Source organism: Rhinolophus sinicus, chromosome 11 (assembly GCF_057876585.1).
Source record: "Rhinolophus sinicus isolate RSI-liver-muscle chromosome 11, RSI-T2T, whole genome shotgun sequence".
Lineage (NCBI taxonomy): Eukaryota > Metazoa > Chordata > Mammalia > Chiroptera > Rhinolophidae > Rhinolophus > Rhinolophus sinicus.
This window is the reverse complement of record NC_142511.1, coordinates 118,502-141,115: the sequence shown is the minus strand read 5'-3', so window position 1 is coordinate 141,115 and position 22,614 is coordinate 118,502. Positions and strand designations below refer to the sequence as shown.

The window sequence follows — 22,614 nt, the reverse complement described above, 5'->3', positions numbered from 1 at the left end:
TCCCGGAGCCCGCAGCGTCACGCCTCGAGCCCCGCTCTCTCCCTCCGCGGTCGCCCAGCAACCACCGCCGCGGCTGCAGCGCGATCGCCCGCCGCAAACCGAAGGTCGCAAAGTGCCGGTTACCGTGGCGACAGGAGCTGTGCAAGCTCCATACTACAAATCCTGGACGACTCTGACGGTCAGAAAGCCTCAGGTCAGCGGCTCCTCACGAGGGCCCCGTCCCGAAGCGGCCAGGTGACTGGTGACGACGCTTGAAGCGCAGGCGCCGCTCTGCGGGGCGGGAGGCACCGCGTGTGACCTCCCGGGGCGCCGGGCAGCAGAGCCCACGGCCGGCGCGGCTTCTGTCCCGCTGCGCCCTGACTCTCGGGGCGGTCATTTCTCCGTAAGCCTCACTTTCCCATCCACATAATGTGCACTGGCCGTTTCCCTCGGAGTCGTCCGGAGCCGGGCCGGTAAAGGCTCGCAGGCCCGACCCATCGGCTCGGCCGCTAGAGGGGAGCAGAACCCAGTCTCTGTGCGCGTTGTCGTTGCGCGTGTGACGGCTGGGGTGAGGCACACTTGAGCCTGTCGCTATTGAGTCCTGGGAAGATGAATCCCATATTTCGTCTTGCCTCCTGGGCTCCTACAGCACAAGAAAACGGAGGTACCCTGGCGTCTGGAGTCGAGTTGGGCGGGAGGTTTTCCTGAGAAGAGCTGCCCAGCATTAGGAGCTGGATGCGGGAGGCGTGAGAACAGACCCCTGGCCCTCCCTGTGTCTTCCTTTTGTTCAAGCCAGGCCCCTGAGCTGCTCTGTCCCCCAGGACCCAAATCCAAGCTGGCTAGATTGGGCTACAGGAGGAACACAGCACAGCCGGCCGACGGACACAGGACTTGTGTGCCCCACGCTGGGCTGTGCGTGGATGGGAGTGACGGTGACCGCTACTTTTGCCTGTGGCTTCCACACGTCAGCTTGGTCTCCATCATGCCCAGGACGTGGAGGGAATGGTCAGAGCTGCAGCGGGGTGGGTCCCCGTTCTGGGATGTGACAGCACAGCAGGGCTTTGCCCCTCCTACTCCTAACTTGATCCCCAGAGAAAACTGGGCAGGGAAAGTGTGGTCAGGAAGGTTAGCAGGCCCTGTTCCCCCCTTGTACCTTAAAGCTGGACTCAGTAATAGCTTTGAACGTCTTGGCCCTCCCAGCTGTTGCTTTCCCTGAGTCTGTAAGGAGGGTTCTATGTTACAGATCATGGTAAAAAAAAAATCTGTAATAAGTCACTATACTTTTCCCCCCTTCTTCTGCTCCCCCCCTCCTTCAAGCCATTGTTTCTCAGTCTAGTTGTGTAGGACACAGCTTCCTAGCCCATGATGGTATTATGAGCCTTGTGCTCCCCCCGGCTGAGGTAGTCGGTTGGCAGTCGTCGGTCAGCCCCTGCCAGCCACTCACGCTGGCCGCCGGCTGCCCCCGGTAGCCCACTGGGGCTTATGCCAACCTCCCGCTGCTCACAGCAGCCCAGCTCAAGGGAGAGCCGTTGTTCACAAACTTAGCTGTAGAGGGCGCAGCTCTCCGGCTCATGTGGGAACTGAATCAGCGACCTCAGCGTTAGGAGCACCGTGCTCCAACCAGGGCCGGCCCTAAATCACTAACTTATAATGTGCTTGGCCGAAGTCCGGAAACTACTCCTCCCTAAGGCTTGTGACTGGCTAACGTCCCACAGCTGGATTCAGATCTGTCACCTCCTGGGGTTAAGGCCAGCAGCCGCCTGGGGGTGGGGTCGTTTTGCTTGAATTTTATTGGCTGATATGCCAGTTCAGGGCTCTTGCTTTTGCCTAAGTCTGGCTGTTCTTTCTGCCAGACTCATTTTCTGCCTCTCCTGGACAGAACAAGGAACTCCCCACTCCAGGGCCTTTCCATCTCCTGTCTCCCAGCTTTGTCTCCCCCTCTGCTCAGGATCCACTCTGACTCTTGTCTTCAGCAGTTGGCATCTCACCTGGACACGCAGCCACTCTAGGTGTGCACCTCTTCTGGAGGTATCTTATCATTGCTGCTCTCCAGGTATGAGTTGCCCAGGACTCCTACCTCCCCTGGTTGGTCTGAACCAAACCTGTATGTTTGAGGAGGCAGAAAAAACCAACCAACAAAAAAAGCAGGTTAAAAAAAAAAGAAGAGAAGAGAAAACAAGTCAACAGCACTTGCATGTCACATACTTTACACCCCAGGGTGGCATCTGTGATGACCTGTCAATGACACAAAACTGAAAAGGCATTAAGACAGTGGCAAGGGTCGAGAGAGCTGTGAGATAGAAGGGCAGCCAGGGCGCCTTGTCCACCTGCTAATAATATCCAGGGACAACCTCTGTCCAGATGTGGGGGTGAGGGCAGTTCGTCCTGCAAGTCTCCTAATCCTGATGGGACTCTTTGAGATTGGTCTCAGTTGGCCTTTACAGGCAGGCAAGGATCCCTGGAGCCCAACTTCCCCGCCCCACAAAGCTCTTCATCTGTTTTCTCCTTCCCTTAACTCCGTTTTCTGACCAGAACCATCCCTGGTTCTCAGTGATGTTCAGTGCACACACACATCAACAGTGGGTCTTGGTGACCCTCCTGGAGACATCTTGGTTCCCTCTGCCTTTATCTCCCAGCTCTCTGGCTCTTCCTCTATTATCCCCTGACCCTTGCATGTTGTTCCCACAGCTCATTCTGACCCATTAGCACCTGATTCTTTGCTCTCTGCTCAGCCAGAATAAGGACATGGACCAACAAGGACAGAGGATGAGCAGGAAAAGAGACCGCAGGAGGCCAGACGGTGAGCGCTCCTGAGATGCGAGCCTGGAGGACCGCGGGGGAAGGCAGGCTGGGGAACAGGCATCAGGTGAGTCAGAGAATGATGCAGAAGTGGGGTGAGGAGGGGAAAGAACTTGAATTTTTGAGGGACTTGGAGATACTGAGTGTGGAAGTCATTGTTGAGTGGTCAGAATTGAGGGCCCAAGAGGGAGGCAGCTGAGTGATGGCAGCAGTAGGTACATAGGCACCCGGAAATCTCCCTGTGGGTCTTTCTGTTTCCATTTCAGATTCCATCTCTGAATTACCCTCTTCAACAACTGTGTGCGTGTGCGTGTGTGTGTGTGTGTGCGTGTGTGTCCGTATGTGTATCTGTCTCTAGGTTTCCCGGTATGTGTATGTGTGCGTGTACGAGCATCTTTCTCTTTCTAGGTTTCCTCCTGTCCCACTGTGCCTTGAGGTCTGTGTCTCACCCTTCCCCCTTCTGTGTTTCTCTCACTGGGTCTGCCGTGCTGTTTGTCTCAATCTCTGTGCAGCCCTCTGACTTTCCTGCAAGGGGCTTTGGAGTGGCCGGGCCTGGCCCCGTGGTTGTTTTCTAGAACTGCAGAGCCAGCTCGGGGTCCCTGGGCACAGGCACAGGGTGCTGCTTACTGATGGAGGCCAGAGTGGGTCTTCCAGGTGCAGGACTTTCCCACAGAGGACCGCGCGTGTGGAGGCCCAGAGGGCAGCAGGCTGGCCGGGAGATTGGACTGCAGCCTTTCTTCCTGCCAGCTCACAGACTGGTGTTTCCTGAGCTCACTAATTATCACACACGAGGGCTGTTTCTTGATCCATAGACCTTCTATGTTTTTGCCACGTCTGGAACTGAAGGGGAAACTGAGGTTTGGGACGGCTTCAAGGGGAGGCTGGAGGGAGGTTCCCAGGGGCTCCTGTGAGGAAGGCACGAAGCACATGCTCAGGGACTCGGGGGCTCCGCTGGGCTCTACCCCTGCTTCTCCCGTGTCTGGGACCTGCCTGCTGCGGTCTCCGCTCGGAGGCTCTCGGCCACGCTGCCTGTGTGGCTGAAGACCACTGCAGGGCAGGGTCCAGGTCTCCAAGTGCAGTGGGAGTGAGGCCAAGGACGAGTCCTGCTGAAGCCAAAAGACCTGGCCCTGCTTCCCAGGACTAGGAGCCTGGGGCCCCCGCCCCCCAGCAGGGCAGCTGCACCTGCCTTCTGAGTGCTGGCGGAAGACACAGATAGAGCTGCAGGTCTGAGGTGACTTTGGGTCCTGATGGGGACAGAAAGGAAGGGGTTAGGGTTTTCAAGGAGCAGAAGAGGATGATGCTAACAAACTCCAAAGAAAATGTGCCCTCAGATGACAGACACCCTCAGCTCCTACCAGTCCCCCCACTGCCTCTCCCCCTGGGGTCCTCTGGCTTCTCCCCGCTCCTCTAATGTCTCCCCTCAGCGTCTTCCCCACCCTCTTGCCTAATCTCCCAGCCCTTCCAGGCTTCTCACAGCCCCTGCATCTCCTGGTATCTTTCTCGACCTGAGCCTCAGTTTCTGTTTTGCAGTTGTCCAGTCACCCCCCAGGGCTGGGTGAAGGGTGACGCTTGATTGCAGGGCCTCAGGAGGCTCTCCCCTGGGTGGTGGCAGGAGCTCAGGCTGATGGCCAGGAAGTGGCAGTCTTTGGTTCAGGGAGGAGCCACACCCTCAGCGTCAGGTTGGGAAGCTGAAGCTGCCTAGTGTTGCCTGGAGACACGCCTGGTGTGGGGGGCTCTGCGGGCCTTGCTGGCCCCTGGGGGCTGTATCTGTGTCCCCAACAGGTGGGTCCACTGTGTGGTCGGCATGGAGACAGGAGGGTGTGGGGAGTACAGCTTGGGTCCTCCTGAGAACCCATCCTCTCACCCAGTTCTCTGGGCCCCACTTAGCTTTCACTCTTACTTCCTGCTCGCTGCTGTTGTCAGAAGACAGTTCCTCACGGGCTCCTACTGTTGTTAGACCCATATGCCTGGGCCCTGGTTTCATGGCCGTGTATTTACAGAACTTGGGGTGTCCCTGGGGTGAGGGCTGTGCACGCAACAGCCTCCTGAGAAGCAGCGCCCAAGCGCAACTTCTGTCCAGCCACCTCATCCCCTGTGTGTCACTCTAGCTTTGGGGCTCTGTAGGGACAAGCAAGTGCAGGCCCCTGAGCGCCAGGGATGTTGTTAGGTCACCAGGAAGTGAGGTTGTCAGGATAGGACGGGGCTGGGACCAGGACTCCTGGGCCTGCAGGATAGGACGGCACCACATGTGGCAACGTTTAGATGGAATCTCTGGGGAAACGGGGTCTCCATCCTAATACTGGGCTCCAGCTGGAGGGGAGGGAAAGCTGCTGGGGCTCCTGTTCTCCGGGGGTCCCTCCCTCCCCATCCTGCATGGGAGGAGCAGGGAGACAGACTTGGGGGTGGAATCAAGTCCTACAGTGTCAGAACCTCAACACCTCCGCGTACAAAGTGCAGAAACCAAGGCAACGAGCAGGTAACAAGACCCAGAGAAGCAGAGCTGTGTAGAAATGGATCCCCGTGTGCTTCCTACCTGTTCCACTCTGAGGAGCTGCCCACTCGGGTCTCTCCCAAGGCCCTGTCCCCCACCCCTACCTCCTCTCTGACCTGGACCTCAGCAGACAAACAGGATGTTACTCACAGGCGGAGCTCTTGTCCACTCCCACCCCAGCCCTCCCTGACCCGGTCCATGTGACCCTCACTCTCACTCTCCTGCTCCCCCACCCCACCCCACCCGTCCCTGTCCCTCCCTGACTCACCTCCAAGTCCTATTCACACAAACAAACATTTCAGCACTACCCACTCCAACCGGTTTGGTTCAGGTGTGCAGCCGGCCGTGGGGACCGCAGTTGTGCACGGCGCTGGGGTACAGCACGCTCTCCTAATCGAGGTCATGTGCTCTGTGTCGTCCCCTCCCTGGAGCCTGCAGAGTGGAGCTCAGCACATGTCTGCTGGGTGAACTTGGGCACATGGGTAGGGACGTGCTAAAGACGCTGCCTTGGCTTGAATTGCTCCCATTCTTAGGGCCAGAAGGTGTGGGAGGAGGGCAGGGAGTGAGGCACGAGAGGAATGGGGGTTCAGGGAGGAAGAAGGAGCAGAGCCCAGGGACCAGGCGCTGGTCTGGCAGATCTCCCCGCCGGTGCTTCCTTCCAGCCCCAACCCCAGGCTTCTCCCCAAAGACAAAGACGGAAGGAAGGCTCTGACTCTGAGGGTGCGTTCCCTAGGAGCAACGCCCCGTGATGCACAAGGACTGGGGGCCTGGGGGCATGGGGGAGGTGCTGGTTATGTGACGAGAGAGACCCCTTCCTCAAGCAAGGCCTGCAGTGGCTGTCTGGCTTGTGTGGTGCCCTGAGCTGTGTTGACAGGGACCTGAGCACAGCATGGAACAGTGTCATCTGTCCTGCCCCCTTTCAGTGGCCACCCCACCATGGCTGGAGTTGGGGGCGAGTGACTGAGGGTCCCAACCAGGGCTCACAGACTTGACTGGAAGCACTTGGGGGGGGGGTGCATCGTGACTGGGACAGCTGAAGGACACAGGGGGACTGGTACCTGCTTTCCCACCCCAGGATCTGCCTTCCCACCCCGTGCCTCAGTTTCTCCTGGGGTCTCCTGACCAGGAGGGGTGAGTTCATGGGCAGGACGGGAGCTGCCCTAAAACCATGGGACAGGATCGAAGTGTGAGGATTATAACACGGTGCTCCCCTGCCGTCCCCCAGCCCCCCCCCGCCCCTGCCCCCGTGGCTCTCAAGGCAGCACTGGGGTGGGTCTGCTGCCCTGGCACAGGCAGGTGGGGGGGCCTGAGTCCTGAAGAGGGCAGAGGTGGCATCCAGCCTGGCGCTTGAGGCCACCCCTGACCTAAGGGAAAGCGCCTTTGAGGGAGAGGTCCTGCCATGCTCATCGCTGAGAGCTGGGATCTAGACCCAGCATGGGGCCACGGCCCAGGGCCAGGAGCCAGGTGTCCGGCCACTGACCGCACCTGTCCCCACTGCATGCTGACACCGTGCACCCACCAGCTCAGGAGGAACACGCTCAGGAGCCCACAGGCAACCTCGTCCCACCCCTCAGTTTCCACACTGGCCCACTCCCCGGCACACAGCAGGCGCCGGTCAGCGTTTCTTGAGTTGAAGATCCTGGTTTAGTCAAGGAGATGAGGTGTGCACAGAGTGTGAGCACACAAGCTGTAACGGGACTAGCAGGGGCTAAGGATTGTCTGCATGGAGTGCAGACGTATGGTCTCGTCCAGGGTCATGAGCTAATGGGTAACATGGCCACCAGCTGGTGGAAAGGCTCCCCTTTCCTCTCGGGCACAGCTGATGCCCTTTGAGACCCCCGGCCAGGTAAGGCGGAGCTGTTGAAGCTGGGAGGGCCCGCTGCAGAGCCCAGGAGTCTGGCGGCTAGTTCCTTGGTCAGTTCCTTGGCCTCTGCACGTGGGTGGGATCAGGGGTCCTTTCTCAGGGGCCTTTGAACTTGGTCCCTGCCTGGGGATAGAGGTGTCTGAGCAAACTGTGGCAGGTCCTCCAGCAAGGCCCTTCCCTCTCTGGGCGCCTTCTCATCTCAGGGCAGTGCTGTCCTTGCAGGAGCTGGGGGAGCCTGGCAAGGCCCCGGGAAGGGGCACGGCTGGCAGGTGTGGGATGCCTAGGCTCCTTTCCACCCTCAGGGCCTTGTCCCTGTTTCTCCTGGCCTGGTGCCTCCCTCTTCGAGCAACCTGGGCCTCCTACCCACCTGCCCACCTTGCCTCTCCCTTCACAGCCCCTTCCACACACCGATGATGGGATCCCACCCCCAGGTCCTTCCCTCACTGGCGCCCATTAGCCAGCCCAGGACATGGGGGCGGCGTCTGCGGATCCCTGTGCCAGGCCCAGCCCCCGAGACGCACCTGTTCTGACCTGCTGAGCAGGTTCCCAGGTTTCTGCCGTCGTCGTTGGCCACGGCGTGGGAAGCAGCTCTGGGGGAGCTCCGAGCTCCCGGTCAGCGCTCCTTGGGGGTAGCAGCTGGGGGGTAGAACGGGGCCGGGTCCCCTAGCGGAAACCCCAGGGGGACAGGCAGGTGTGTCAGAGCCTGGGGACTCCGTGGCTTGCTGACTTCTGTGTCGGTGCCCCAGCCAGCTCTCGAGCCGGCTCCCAGGGAGGACTCGGTGGAACTTCAGAAACACTGGGCAGCTCTCCCTTTGGACCAATGCCCCCGTCCCTGGGAGCCGACATGTGGGGGCCTGAGGCCTGGCTGCTGCTGCTGCTGCTGGCGTCATCTACAGGTAGGCTTGCCTGGGCCTCCGGGACCCTCGCTGCTGAGCCCACGTTGGCACACACCCACACACCCACACACACACTCACACTCTTCCCTTTGACTCTGGACCCTCTCCACCCCAGCCATCAGAAGAGTCAGAGCAGCTCTTCTGCTTTGTGTCCCCTTCCAGCCCCAGGCCAGGTCACTATGTCTGAGGTCCCTGAGTGCCTGTGCCAAAGCCTGGCCTAGGCTGGAGCTGCCTCTGGGGGACCACATAGGGTGACTGAGTGCAGGTGGGCAGGGAGGTGGGACTGGGGGGACCCTCCGCCCCAGGATTTCCTAGAGGAGCCTTCGCTGACCCCCTGGTGAGCTGGGTGGACACGGCCGCGCTGGCCTCAGCAGTCAGCGGGAATAGGGGCCTCTGATGCCCAGAGTGGCAGGTGGTTTCCGCCTCCTCCTGTCCCTGTGATGTCCTGGAGTACCAGACCAGGGCACCTGTGGGCCTCGGGTCCCTCTCTTTCCCAGCACTCAGTATTAGGTGCCAGGATGGTACCAGGTGATTACTTAGCTGAGTCGGGATACCTGCTAGGTAGGGTGTGGTTCCCTTTTGTTCATCCCTTGCCCCCCATTTTCTCAGGCGCCTTGTGTTACTTGTGTCTAATGTGTATAAAGCAGATATGACAGGATTTGGATTCTTCAGCACAGGGGGTGGGGGGAGAATGTGTATGTTACGTGTGTGTGTGCAGGACACACGGACTCGATGGGCCGTGCCCACAGTGATGAGTAACTGGAATCTTCGTCTTTGGGAAGGCGGGTCCTGTCTGCATAGGATGGCCTGACTCCCAGGCCCCAGCGCAGGAAAGGAGCCTGGTTGTCCCCCAGGGCCCAGCAGCCATGTCCCCACCTCATCCCCAGCTGATGGTGGGTGGGGCTGCTTTCCTAAGGTCTTGAAGTGGGAGGGTCGTGGGCCAGCCTCCCATCACAGGGCACCAAGCTCCAGCCCCAGCCATCCCCTGCCCCCCACATCTTAATTCCCACCTTCCAGACAGCCCTTCTCAGTTGCTTAGGGCAAGGCGGTGGGGACTGGTTGCTGGGGCCAGGGAACCCAGCAGCCACTCCCTTGAGGGCCGACCCATCACGATGTGTCAGGACTAGACGGGATCAAAGAGCTCAGGGCTCCAACTCCCTCACTGTACAGACGGGAAGACCAAGAGGAGCAGGTAGGCCAGTGCCACCTGCAAGACCACTGTCAGAAGCACCAGTGGGTCCGTGTCTGCTCTTCTGAAGGGACAGGGCTCTGAGCACACCGGCTACGCAGGACCCGGGCGCTGCAGAGATGACTGCAGGCAGACGGCACAACGCTGTCCTTGCTGGAAGCTCCGGGGAGGGTGCGGAGGCCCCTTTGGTGATGGCATCACCGGGCCTTGCCCTGACGGGTGGGCCCTGTGCACAGGAAGGCAGGCTGGCTCCAGGGCTGCCCAGGAGGCCGGTGCCCAGCGGGCCACACTCTGCTGCTGCCACCCGCACAGCCAGATGAACCAAATGCGGCCCTTCACTGCCAACCCCGTTCTCTAGGCTTAGGCGTCTCCTCCTAGGAAGCTGGAGTGTCTCTTGTCTCTAAAAAAGCCTCGGGTTCAGGCCCCATTTCTGCTATTGATTTGCTAGGTGACCTTGAGCAACTAAGAAACTAGACTTTGGGAGACCAAGAAGTAAGGCTGGAGATATCCACGGCCGCCAGCTTCGGGGTTCTCTGGCGGTGGGGAAAACGGCCCCTGACTGAAGGGGGATGTCCTGGCTGCACTCTGAGTTGGGACCAGGGTAGCTTTCCCCTGGGCTCTGCCTTCTGCCCCCAACTGCTGGGCCTTTAGCTCGCTTTGCCCCCACCGCCCCACCCACCCAATCCCCGCCCCCGCCCCACCCCCGACAGTGAGGAGCCAGGAGTCCAGGCTTGGGAGGTGCCTGACACCACAGCTCTGTTTCTCCTTAATGGGATGAGTTTCCGGGTGAGGCACCCGCCCTCCTCCCTCGCCCATCTCCTGCCCTGAGGCCCAGGGCCCCAAATCTACAGACACCCCTCCAGCAGGGTCCCCCGCACAGGTCTTTGTGTGAGCCCAACTGGGCCCCACAGTATCAGAGGCTAGGGTTCTCTGAATTCTGAAGCCTGTCCTCTGAGGGTGATGGTCAGCCTTTTGTCTGAAGTTAGTTTCCTAGAAAGGGAGGGGCCCATCCCTGCTTTTCTACTCCTGTTCACAGCAGGGGCAGGCTCTTAACTGTGGGACCCACCCAGACCCATGGAAGCCAGAAAGGGAGGGGAACAGACAGGGAGGACCCGGGAGCCCCATGGCCCCAGTGACCTCGGCCCAGCCTGCTGTTTCGGGCAGGGGCTGTGCTGAGGGGGCCCAGCCGCTGAGCTGGCAGCAAGGAGTGAGCAGACTCTAGGGTCACAGCCTGGAGATCCTGGGGTCCTCAGGAGAAGTGAGGGGGTACAAGCTTCATGAGGGGAGAGTACCTGAGCTTTCTAGCCTCCAGAATATACCCTTTCTGATCCAGGTGCAGACAGAGAAGGGGGGAGTGAGTGGGAGCTGAGTCAGAGGCCGGGAAGGGCTGAACATGGGGGCTGGGGCTGGGGGTGGAATTGAAACAATGAGAAGGAGACTCAGAAGTGGGGGCCACTGAGCCCCTGAGGTGGCTGGGAAGTGGTGTGAGCCCTCTCGCTGGCACGGGAGCCTGTGGCCCCTCCCAGAGCTTTCTGCCCCCTGCCCCTCTTGCCTTTAAAGCTGGTGTGTCCTGAGAGCTGAGCTGAGGCTGTGATTTGGGTGGGGCACGGCTGTCCACACTTGGGGGGTGGCTGGCAGGATTGAGGCGGGGGCGGGGTGGGGGTTGGCGAGGATCTCAGGGGTTTGGGAGAAGCTGAGCTCTGGGTCTCCCACCCACAGTGTGGCTGTTGCAGTGACTCAGCCGGGCTCAGACTGGCTCCGGGGGGTTTAGGGGACTTATCTGTGCTGGGAGCTGTGTCTGGGCCAGAGCCGGCTGCCTCAAGGCTTGCCCTCCCCCATTGTTCTCACCTCCCTCTGAGGTTGGTGCAGTCCCCCTCCCCAGACTCTAATCGGTGGGTGGGCGCTTTGCCCGGGTTGGGAAGCTCTCGCTAAGCTGGGGGGCTTAGGACAGTGGGGGGTAAGTGAGGGAGGTGGGTGAAGGCAGAGGGAGAATCTCCTGGATTTCAAGTTCCTTAGCACTGCAAGGCCAAGGTTATGGGGGAGGGGGAAGAAAAGGGACTTGCTGGGCTGTTCATGTCACCTGTCCTGGATGGGGGGGCCTCACAGCTCCTCTCCCAGGACCTTTCCCACCCCAATCTCACCCATATCTTCCAGCTCTCTGGTGGAGGCGCTGCTGTGCAGTGAGGGAGGCAAGGGTTAAGAAAGGAGAATGAGACCCTGGATGGCTTGGACCCCTCCCCCCCCCCAAAGCCACACCAGACAACCCTTACCCCAGGCCTGGTGCTGGAGCTGGTTTTTCTGGTGGTGGCAGCAGCAGCAGCAGCAGCAGCAGCAGCAGCAGCCTGACACATTCCCAGGGAGAGGCCTCCTGGGGGGGCCAGAGGATTAGCTGGGGGGGTAAGAGTGTGGGAGCCCTTCTAGCAGGAATGGAGGAGCTAGGGAAGGGAGAGCTTTTGTTTTGTTCTATTGGGGAGCACTTGATGGAACTCTCGTCACCTGGAGGAACAGTCTCTGGGTCCCTCCACCTGAGATGACTCTGCCCCCCAGTCTGGGGTGAGGTGGGAGGGCAGCCTGGACCACACTCCAGATGGACACAGAGCCACACACCACTGGCCATGGGTAGGTGACACAGGGGGACACACAGAAGCCAAGGGTAACCCACATGGAAATAGCCGCTGTGTGCACAGTCCGTGGAATAGGAAGCACGCCCTGACATGACATGGCATTGAGTCGCACACACGCCGTCACACACCACCGACGAGCACACACTGTCCTGAGGACAAGACACAAACGTGTGTGACACACTCCAACTTCACACAAGGAGACAGCCGCATGCACCCACGGCCCAGCACTGAGCACCAGGCCGTCGGCACCAAAGCTGCATGTCACACACACACTAGACTCACAGAGCCGCCTCTGGGGCCCCAGCGAGCACTCCCGAATGTACTAGCAGGGGATGCTGATGGAGAAAGGCCCCTCAGAAGGAAGAGCCTCCTTCCCCAGACACTGCAGCTTGGGGCTTCATTTCCCTGCTGAGGTCAGAGGCCAGGTGTCAAACAGACAGGGACTTTGGGACCCAAGTACAGGGTGGGGAGCAGCCAGCCAGCCCCAGCCAGGAGTGCAGGGCCGTCTGGGAGCGGGTGGGCGGGGCACACAGAGGGCAGGGCCCCAAAGAGGCCGTGGGGGCCTGGCCAGGGTGGGGAGGCCAGGGCAGGGATCCCGTTGGGCCAGTTGGGCCTGTTCTCTCCCTTGCGCAAGGTGCTGGCTGCTGGTTTCTCGGCCTGGTCTCCGAGGAGCAGGGGAGGGCTAGGGACGAGTGCCCAGCCAGCAGAGTCCATCACGGGCCCCAGCAAACAGCTTGCAGCAGAGGGTCCACGGGCTTGGCCACTCCATGCCCGCATAGCGACCTCGCCAGGCAGGCAGGTGTCTCCTTTATGCTGACGCCAGGGGGCACTGGGTGGGGAAGAGGAGGAGGAGGCAGCCTCGTAACCCTGACCTGGGTGTCTGGGTCCACTCAGCCCAGGACAGATTCTGGAGCCCAAGCTCTCTTCCTTGTGTGGTGTGGTGTGTGTGTGTGTGGGGGCGTGGGGGTGTGTATGTGGGTGTGGGGTATGTAAAGGTGTGTGTTGGGAGGTCTTGCCCCAAGCTAAGGTGCTCCCTCTGAATACTGCATTTGGGGCAATGGGGCTGCAAGAGATGCAGAAGGGACTTTCCTACTTTAAGGGGTTCCTCATTCCGCAAAGCTTGGGCTTGTGGCTTGGGAGTACAGGTCTTGGCTTCAGGCATGAGCTGGGTACTCGATACCTATTGTGCCCTAAGAAGGTATTTGGGGGGTAAATGTAGGTGATTAGTGGTGGACAGACAGTTGACAAGTGTAAGGATGGGAATGAAAAATATTCCATCTGATACTGTCCCGGAAACCGTCTTTAGAAGGGTTTGAGTGTCCCAGTGGAGCAGGGCCTAGGACCCGTGGCCACACAGATGCCAGTGTTGAAACAGAGGCCACTGGGCAGCCCTGCTCCCGCCGGGGCCCAGGGGGCGCCTGGGAGGGCACAGGTGGTAGCTGGACTCCCAGGCCGGGCTGGGCGGGGCCAGCATCAGCTCAGGCAGCTCAGGGCCCTGGTATCTGGCCCTGCAGGTCTGTCCGGTCCTGTTCAGGTCCTGGCCCTCCCTCCACCCCAGGCTCTGCCTCACCGGACCCCTCTGTCCACTCCTGGGGGCTTCACTGCCCCTCTTGCCCACTTCTCCCTCTGTCCAGTGCAGAGCTGCTCTCTTGGGCAGTGAACCCAGTTAGCCAGCCTATCTTGCCTGCACCCCAGGGTCGCCATGCCAAGTCCCCCCTGCCAGCCCAACCAAAGACTCTCATTCTCCTTGGTCCATCGTTTCCTGCTGCCTGTCTCTCATTCATTCATTCATTCACCAAGTCCTTCAATAAACTTTAATTGAGTCCCAATTATGTGGCAGGCATGCAGACCGCATGCTCCCAGAGGAAGATCTAAATCAGAAACAGTGTTTCCACATTTGAAGTGAGACCCAGTTTCTACTCTGAGGAGCTCAGTCTGGTGGGAGAAGCAGACAAGAAAATATCAAATACCATCTATGAGAAAACGGGCTAAGATGGGGTCAAAGCAGCTGCCAGGGGACTGGAAGGGCACCTCCCCCTGCCTGAGGTGGGGGTGGGGAGGGAGGGCATCAGGTAGGAGTGAGTCTATCCCAGTGAGTCTGAAGGATGAGTAGGAGTTACCCGGGTAGGGTGGGGCCGTCCAAGCAGGGGCCATGCCGACCAGCAGCTGGCCAGAGGCAGGGCCCAACTGGGGAGCTGCTGGAACCCGCTTCCGCAAGTGGCTCTCGCACCCCAGTAGAAGTACTGGGGGGCCTCTGAGCCCTACACTTCACATGTTTATTCACCAACTCCAAGTTTATTTCTTCCCAACTCTGAGCTTCCCCAGGCCCTGCCTCCCTCATGTCTGTCCTCCTAGAAACCTAGACGTCATCTTTGAGCCTTTTCTGTCTCTCGGCTCTTTCTGGTCAGTGACCAAATCCTGCTGAGTTTCCCCCAGAACTGTCCCCTCCGTCCCACCCTGCAGCACTGTGAGGGATGTTGCCGAGGACACCGGGCAGCCCACCTCCAGCCTCATCAGTGAGTCCCCATTTCCTGTTGACCAAATCTGAGTTCCTCTGTCTGGTCTGGAAGGTCCTGGGTGATTTGGTCCCAGCCACACGTCTCACCCCTGCCTCCGTCCTGCCTTCCCCACCACCTCGGGGCAGCCGCCTTGGTCTCTCACCTGGAACGCCTTCTGTGTGTGCCCCCCTCCTGATCCCACCCAGCTCTGCATGAGGCTTCCCACGTGATTGGGCTCCGCAGGACTGGTGCCCCGCACGGCACCAGGCACTAAATCCGAAATCACCACATGTCCAGTCGGTCTCCATATACGCTGATGCCATGTTTCGTGAGGGCAGAAAAGGCTATATGACCGGTGTCCCCGAATGCCTTGTTCGGCTCGTCACCGCCCTCCGAGGTCGTCCCCATATCGGCTGCTCTGATTCTGGCTCACTGTTCTGAGTGTCACTGTGTGTCTGCCCTGACCTCACGTCTGTGGGCCGTTCTGTCTTCACCGCTTGTTTGTCTTTCCCGGGAGCCTCAGCTCGTGCCACCCCTCCCACACTGAACACCTTCCTTTCTGGGAATCCAGGTCTCTCATCTTTAAGCCATGAGAAGCACGTTCCAAAGGGCCTGCTGGGTGGACATTCCCATGCCACAGGCCCTTCCCAGGTGCCAGCTGCGCCTGACCCTTCCTCCCCCTGAGAGCACTCACGTTCCCCTTTGGTAGATGCGTTTGTCTTCGTGCACAGAAGCTGCATTCCCCAGAGAGGACCGGAGGGCAGTCCCCACCTTGCAATTGCTCAGGAGACAGCCCTGAACTGGGAGAGGGCGTGACACTTCCATACCTGTCTGCCCACCTTAGGCAAGTCACTTCCTCCCTGGGTCTCAGTTTCCTCATCTGTTAAACGGTGCTATAGCACCTCCCTCTTGAGAATGTCGTGTGGATGTAAATGAGGTAATGGACTGAACGTGCTTTGCAAGCATAAACGCTGAGGGAGCTCCTGCTGCCTTTGCCGTGATTGTCTAATCCTGGCTGCCTCTGTCTGCCCCGCAGGCCGGTGCCCGGCGGGTGAGCTGGAGACCTCCGACCTGGTGACCGTGGTACTGGGTCAGGACGCAAAGCTGCCCTGCTTCTACCGAGGGGACCCTGGCGAGCAAGTGGGGCAGGTGGCCTGGTTGCGCGTGGATGCGGGCGCCGCTGCCCGGGAGCTGGCGCTGCTGCACTCCGAGTATGGGCTGCACGTGAGCGCGGCCTACGAGGGCCGCGTGGAACGGCCGCCGCTCCCACGGATCCCCCAGGACGGCGCGGTGCTCCTGCGAAACGCCGTGCAGGCCGACGAGGGCGAATACGAGTGCCGCGTGAGCACCTTCCCCGCCGGCAGCTTCCAGGCGCGGCTGAGGCTGCGCGTGCTGGGTAAGCGGGGCTGCAGAGCAGAGGCGGGCCGCAGGGGTGGGGGCAGGACAGGAGCAAGAGGCAGCGGCGGGAGGGGCAGGTACCACCGGTCCGCCCGCGCACCCACGTGGTGGGGACTCCATACCTCTCGGTCAGCCTGGCGGAGACCCCATCCATTAGGAAGTGCCCCATTCTGTCGACGGGAAACCTCCCTCTTGGTTTCTTTCACCCTTTGGGTTCACATGGCCCAGGCTTATTCCCTCTCCTCTTTGCTCCCTGAACCAGCCAGCACCCCTCCTCCTGTGTGCCCACCTTGGTCCCTCACCTGCAGTGCCTTTCCAGGTCCTCCCATTCCTACCCAGCTCATTCACCTTCCCACGTGATCCCCGATCCACAGTGACTGTCCCCTGACAGCACTGCGAAGAGCTGAGGCCCCGTCTCATGCCCCACCCAGCTTCCTCTTCTCTAAGCTAAACTTACCGGTCTTTAGAACAGTTCTACCCAAGACACGCGCTCAAAGCCTCCCTCACATCTGGGCTCCATGTGGGGCTGGACGCCGATGTGTGGGCCCAAGACTGTGGGTGGGGTAGTATCTTTTGGATACCACAGCTGCCCTTTAAACCACTTTGCACTGTGGGCATTTGTGTTAAAGCTAAATCTTCAGCATTCTGTGCTTTGGCAGTTCATGTTGTGAAGGTTAAAGTAAAGGCCTTCACCGTTTTCCTCGATCCGCATGGAAGTTAGTGACACCAGCTGGTGGTAGGAAACTGTGGGTGTGAGTCTAGGCTTCAGCGACCCGAGCCTCAGTTTCCCCCCTATGAAACGGGGATGACAACATCTGTCTACCTCGATGGTTTGATGACAGGATTAAATGAGGTCACTTTGTAAAGTGTTCAGCATGATACTTGGCACACAGTAAGTGCTTAATTAGTGGCGCTTATTATTATGCACATGTTATCTGCTTAGTTTTTAAATTTTTTCGTTTTCATTCAAAAATTTTCCATGCTCATTGTTAAAAATTCAAACAATGGACAAAGGTACAGAGTCAGATTAAATTCTACCACCCGTCTGCTGTCTTTCTTGGTGAAATAACAGAAGAAAAAGGGGCCTGAGACTTGCACATGTGCAAGATGGGCCTCGGGTGGGGTGGGGCCAGGACTGGCCTGGGGTGGGGCCTCCTGGACAAGGTTGTGCAGACTGTGACCCCCTCCCCCATCCACAGTGCCTCCTCTGCCCTCGCTGAATCCTGGTCCAGCGCTAGAAGAGGGCCAGGGGCTGACCCTGGCCGCCTCCTGCACAGCAGAGGGCAGCCCAGCCCCCAATGTGACCTGGGACACAGAGGTCAAGGGCACAACCTCCAGCCGCTCCTTCAAGCACTCTCGCTCAGCTGCTGTCACATCAGAGTTCCACCTGGTGCCTAGCCGCAGCATGAATGGGCAACCACTTACCTGCGTGGTGTCCCACCCTGGCCTGCTGCAGGACCAAAGGATCACTCACATCCTCCAAGTGGCCTGTGAGTACTTGGATCGGCGTCGGTGACGTGCCGAGAGGCCTGAGCCAGCCTGAGTCCTGTGCCACGTTGTGTGGCTGAGACAGCGCTAGTTGGAAGGTGCAAGGCCTGCAGCCCGGCCCAGAAACCTGGGCGAATCACTGAGACCTCACAAACGTTCAGTGTCCTCCTCTTTACAGAGGATGTTGCCTGCTTCACAGGGACATGGGCACACACGGAGCCAAAAGCACTTTGTGAGACAGTTTAGGGCTTAGGGATGGACAGACGGGACGAGCCTGGGCTCTCTGCTCGCCGCTGTCATCCTGTCTCGTTAGGGCTGCACCATTGGCAGTGAGGACAACCCTCCCCCTTGGCAGGGTCCCCAGGGGGTGCAGACAGGACTACCCACACACTGCACGGAGCACAGAGGAAGCAGGTGTCTCCCCAGCAGTAGGTTGTGACCCTCTGGGGACATAGAGCTGTTCTCTGCTCAGACTAACCCAGCCCTTGGCACAAAGTAGGTCCTCCACAAATGTTTGTTACAGAAATGAAGTAGTAGGATTGTTTAGCCTCCGAAGGATCAGGGAGCACTTATGGAATACCTGATCTGTGCCTGGTACTACCTGGCATCACAGGGACTCAGAAGCAGCAACCTGTTTGCATTCGGGGGTACTAAGAGGCCCCTTGCCCTGGTTAAACCAGTGTGGCCTCCCTGAGCTTAGGGAGGGGGCCATGTGACTGGGAGAGGGCAGGGAGCTGTCCCAGGCCTCAGCCCCATGTTTTCTCCTCTCACCTTCCATTCCAGTCCTTGCCGAGGCCTCTGTGAGGGGTCTTGAAGACCAGAAGCTGTGGCAGGTTGGCAGAGAAGGGGCTGTTCTCAGATGCCTGAGTGAAGGGCAGCCTCCCCCCTCCTACAACTGGACACGGTGAGGCCCACTTGGGACCAGAGCCCGCCCCCCCAAGGCCAGCATGTACTCGTTATGGGTTGGGGCAATAGATTCTGAACCCCACATAAATTGGGCTTCGTGTTCCCACCGATACAAGAACACGCATGGTCAGCAAACACCATCGCTCACACCCAGGGGTCTCGGTTCATGGTTGTTGGGTGGGCATAAGCCAGGAACACCTCGGCTTTTTTCTTACTTTTAAACACTGAAATATAATGCAGTATTTAAATTTCAATATTTTTTATACTTATGTAAGTTCCTAAAGTGGGTAAGACAAAAGATAGAGCTGATTGTAACTGTTTCTAACCAACTCCTGCCTAAGCAACAACTCCGGACCAGCAGCTCAGAGACGCTGCCTTTTCCCAGGGTCTGTGGTGTCGGGAGTCCAGGCGGGGCCAGGGGCGCACGTGTGTGAGCCCCGGGCAGGCGTGTGGCCTTGGGCTCTGCACGCAGCGCTGTGGGTGTGGGGCGCGCAGTCACCTTTCCAAGTGCCTCTGGGCCCTGGCGGGAATGAAGTGTCCTGTTGTGTGGACCTTATCCCACGTGTTCCTGGTACCCCGTGCTGGGTGACGTGATGCCTTTGGGAGCATGGGGATGGCACGCGTGTGTGGGGTGCCTGGGTCAGGCTGGGCGGCAGGGAGAAGGGGGCCGCTGCCTAGACCTGCCTGGGGCAGGGTGGGACACTGTGGGAACAGCCTCCGGCGCTGGGTGACGTCATGGAGGCGGGAGGTGGAGAGCGGTCTGGGCATGTTGGGCGGTGGCACCCAACAGCTTCGCTGCCCTCCAGGCTGGACGGACCTCTGCCGAGCGGGGTGCGAGCGGAAGGGGACACCCTGGGCTTTCCCCCGCTGACCACTGAGCACAGTGGCGTCTACATCTGCCACGTCAGCAATGAGCTGTCCTCGAGGGACTCTAAGGTCACTGTGGAGGTTCTTGGTAAGCACCCCGGCAGACACAGGGACCTGGGCCCCGGTCTGGTGGGGACAACGGAAGCCGACACCTTGGATGGGGGAGGGGCTGGCCTGCGGGTCAGGGCGGGGCCAGAGCGCGGCATGCCTCACTCACGCAGCAGCGGCTGTGTCCACAGGCCCCGACGAGGCCCCCGGGAGGCAGGTGGACCTGGTGTCGGCCTCTATGCTGGTGGTGGGCGCCATCGCAGCGCTCCTGGTCGGCCTGCTGGTGGCAGTGGTGCTACTGATGGCCCGGTACCATCGGCGCAAGACCCAGCAGATGACGCAGAAATAGTGAGTGCCAGCCGCTCTCGGGACAGAGGGCAAGCAGGAGGTGGGCCGGGCCGAGGACGTAGGCAGCCTGGGGATCGGAGGGGGCGGAGCCTCTGAAGGGGGGAGGAGTTTGGGGCCTGAACCCCGGCTGGATGACAGCCCCACCGCCTGCCTGAGGGTTGGACCCATATGCCCAGATGTCACCAAGTACAGACGTTTGCACACCACATGCACGCTCTGCAGCCACACTGCTATCTGCAGCCGCGGGCTCACGCCTGCAGGAGCACACAGCACCCACACCTGCAGCCGCGACTCACAGGCTTGCCGTGGGGGGGCCACCACCCTCAGCTCCTGACCGGGGGTGTTTTTCCCAGTGAGGAGGAGCTGACCCTGACCAGGGAGAACTCCATCCGGAGGCTGCATTCCCATCGCTCAGACCCCAGGAGCCAGGTGTGTGCCGGGCCCTCTGCTGCCCAGGAGCACAGCCTCCCCCACGGGGGGCACTGACTGTGAGCCGGGGCTCAGCCTGTGGGGGAGCAGAGCTGGTCTGAGCCTGCTGGGCTCCCCTGGGAAGCCACCGTCAGCGTCAGCACTGGTTCCACCGTGGGGTTGCGGTGGGAATGGGGGGAGGAAACAAGGGTGTTTGTAACAAGGACAGAGTGGACTGAGGTTGGGGGGAAGGGGGTGAGGGAGGACAGGCCAGCGGGGAGCCTGGTTCTGACTCCTGCCCCATGTCCGGGCCCCGCAGCCGGAGGAGAGTGTAGGGCTGAGAGCCGAGGGCCACCCTGATAGTCTCAAGGACAACAGTAGCTGCTCTGTGATGGTGAGGCCCCCGGCCCCACCGGTGTCCCTCCCCATGCCCCCCCTCAGCCCTGGCTCAGGCAGCCCCCTGCACCCTGGTCCCATGTCCCTTCCCGATGCTTAGCGCTCCTGGCCCCATCTCTGAGCCCTGCGCCTCTGACCCCACGGTGCCCACTAGCCCCTCAAGCCTGACTGCCCTACTTTGGTCCCTGACATACCCTCTGCCCTTGGCCTCCAGAGTGAAGAGCCAGAGGGCCGGAGTTACTCCACGCTGACCACCGTGAGGGAGATAGAAACACAGACGGAGCTGCTGTCTCCAGGTTCCGGTCATGCCGAGGAGGAGGAAGATGGGGACGAAGGCATCAAACAGGCCATGAACCACTTCGTGCAGGAGAATGGGACTCTGCGGGCCAAGCCCACTGGCAATGGCATTTATATCAATGGGCGGGGGCACCTGGTGTGACCAGGCCCCCCCCCACCCGGTGCCCGTTCCATCTGCTGACAGGGGCATCTCTGGGCCCCAAACACCTATTTCTTCAGGAAGATGCTCCCACCCCACTGACTGCTCATCCTCTTCCTCCAGCCCTTCCGTTCGATGACCGGAGGGCTGAGTCCCTCCTGTGTGTGTGTGTGTGTGTGTGTGTGTGTGTGTGTGTGTGTGCATGTGTGTGCGTGTTGGCTGACTGCATGTGCATGGACGGGTGACCATCTGTGGTGTGCATCGTGCTGTCATGTCAGAGTCCAGGTGACTGGTCTGTATGAGCCACGGGACTCGGGCAGCTGCCTGGGGAAGGCCGACTGGTCGCTGGTGTGCTATGTGACAGGCCTGCCTGTGGACGCAGTATTTCCCTTAGACCCCAGAGCAGTATTAAGGAGCTGGAGGATGGAGGCGACAGGTGGACGCTACGGGCACAGCCAGGTGTGCGGGCACAGCTGGAGCTGGAATCTGGCATCCCAAGTGGGGGAGCGGGCTCCCACCACCTGGGAGCCGAGGGGCGAGTGGCCTGGGGGTCTGCGATCTCCCACTGCTTGAGAAGGAGCCCTCTGCCCTCCAGCCTGGAGCCTGCTGCTCGTACAGACTTTCTGTGAACGCACCTGCCGAGGGGCTTCTGTAAGGACCACTGCTACGCACCCTCTAATAGGAGAAGAGGCTTGATATGTGTGAATGTTTGTTATTACCAGGACTGTTCAAAGTGAGGCCAGTTTACACAGCAATTCAGCAGAGTAGCCTGCACTCACTCCCCGTCCCAGGGGGTTACTTCCTATGGTTCTGAAATGTGCTCCTTGTAAGGCATCGTAACCTAGGTGGCCTCTTGGGGGGAGCATGTAGTGACTGGCTTGGGGAGACAGACTAGGGTCCTCAGCCTCTCGGTCCCCAGCTCGTCCCCTAGCCTCCTGTCTCTTCTTAGTTGTGTGCACAGTTGTTGGTGGTCCCTTGGGGGGTTGTTGGGACTTGGTAACAGGGCTCCTGGTTCAGTTGTGGTGTAGGGGAGAGAGGGTAGTGGCTCCAGGAGCGTGGAGGTGCCGGTGAAGGAGCTGCTGGGGACAAGCGTGTCCCCATCCCCCAGGGGTCTTGGGGCCACCACCTCAGGGCTTCTGTGGCAATTTCTCTGGGTGGAGGCTGTGGTTAGATAGGGTCTGTTAATGCCCGGTCCAGCCAAACACTCTTAGCCAGAATACCTGGATTTGTGCCCAAAGCCTGCTTGGCCTGGAATGTGCTGGAGTTCTGGACCAAAGGAGAGACTCCCAGCCTAACCCTGCACCCCAGCCAGCCCTGGACTTTGGGTTTGGACCCTCGTATGTACATTCTGTATAAATATATGCATATCTGTACATAAAATGATGTTCTGTTTTTAAATAAACAGATAGGACCTGTTCTGTCTGGCTCCCATCTTGCCCTCTGAGCTGTGGAAGCCCTGAACCCCTGTACCCTCTTTCAGCACCACCCTCCCCATGATCCCAACGAGGGGAGGCCTAGCGGCCTGTGGCCCAGAGGGAAGGGGGAGTCACACGGCCTCCACAAGACCAGCAGCCACTGTGAGCATCCCCAGATGGGACAGTAGAGCTCAGAGCCCCTCCAGGACAGGCAGCACCTTGGTTTGCAGGTTGGGACGCTGTGTCACGTTGGAGTTCCCGCCCCAGGCCTGGAGGTAGGCAGCAGTGTGCGCTCATTACAAAGAAGCAGCTCATTCACGAGCCCCACAGAACGAATGTTTGAGGTGGGAGGATTTGAAGATGGGCTCGTCCACTCCCTTCACTTTTGTGTGTGGAAACGGAGGCTCTGTGGACTCCTGTCACTCCACAGGTGACAGGCCTGTGGGGGCAGCCCTGTGCTGCTTCACTTTCGGGCCAGCCCTGGGTCTCCACCTTGAACACCAGAATTCTGGTCTCCGAGGGTCAGTCACCTGCTGCGGCCCCGGGCACCAGCACCCCCCAAAG

The 22,614-nt window shown here is 59.8% G+C and overlaps 1 protein-coding gene across 8 annotated transcripts; it reads left to right on the top strand.

Moving 5' to 3' along the window:
• The first annotated feature begins 245 nt into the window (after positions 1-245).
• NECTIN4 (nectin cell adhesion molecule 4) lies at positions 246-22,053 on the top strand. 8 transcript variants are annotated; one of them, XM_019712916.3, is made up of 11 exons: positions 246-382; positions 2,716-2,845; positions 7,880-8,029; positions 15,377-15,736; positions 16,938-17,228; positions 18,010-18,130; positions 18,939-19,087; positions 19,224-19,395; positions 19,749-19,824; positions 20,123-20,197; positions 20,414-22,053. In XM_019712916.3, exons 3-11 carry the CDS (start codon positions 7,954-7,956, stop codon positions 20,636-20,638), a joined length of 1,545 nt encoding a protein of 514 aa, XP_019568475.1. In that variant the 5' UTR covers positions 246-382; positions 2,716-2,845; positions 7,880-7,953; the 3' UTR covers positions 20,639-22,053. The 8 variants fall into 8 exon arrangements, with proteins under 8 accessions (XP_019568475.1, XP_074178118.1, XP_019568472.1 ...); XM_074322017.2 differs by lacking the exon at positions 246-382 and adding an exon at positions 506-643 and having other exon boundaries at positions 19,239-19,395; XM_019712913.3 differs by lacking the exon at positions 246-382 and adding an exon at positions 506-643.
• The last annotated feature ends 561 nt before the right edge of the window (positions 22,054-22,614 follow it).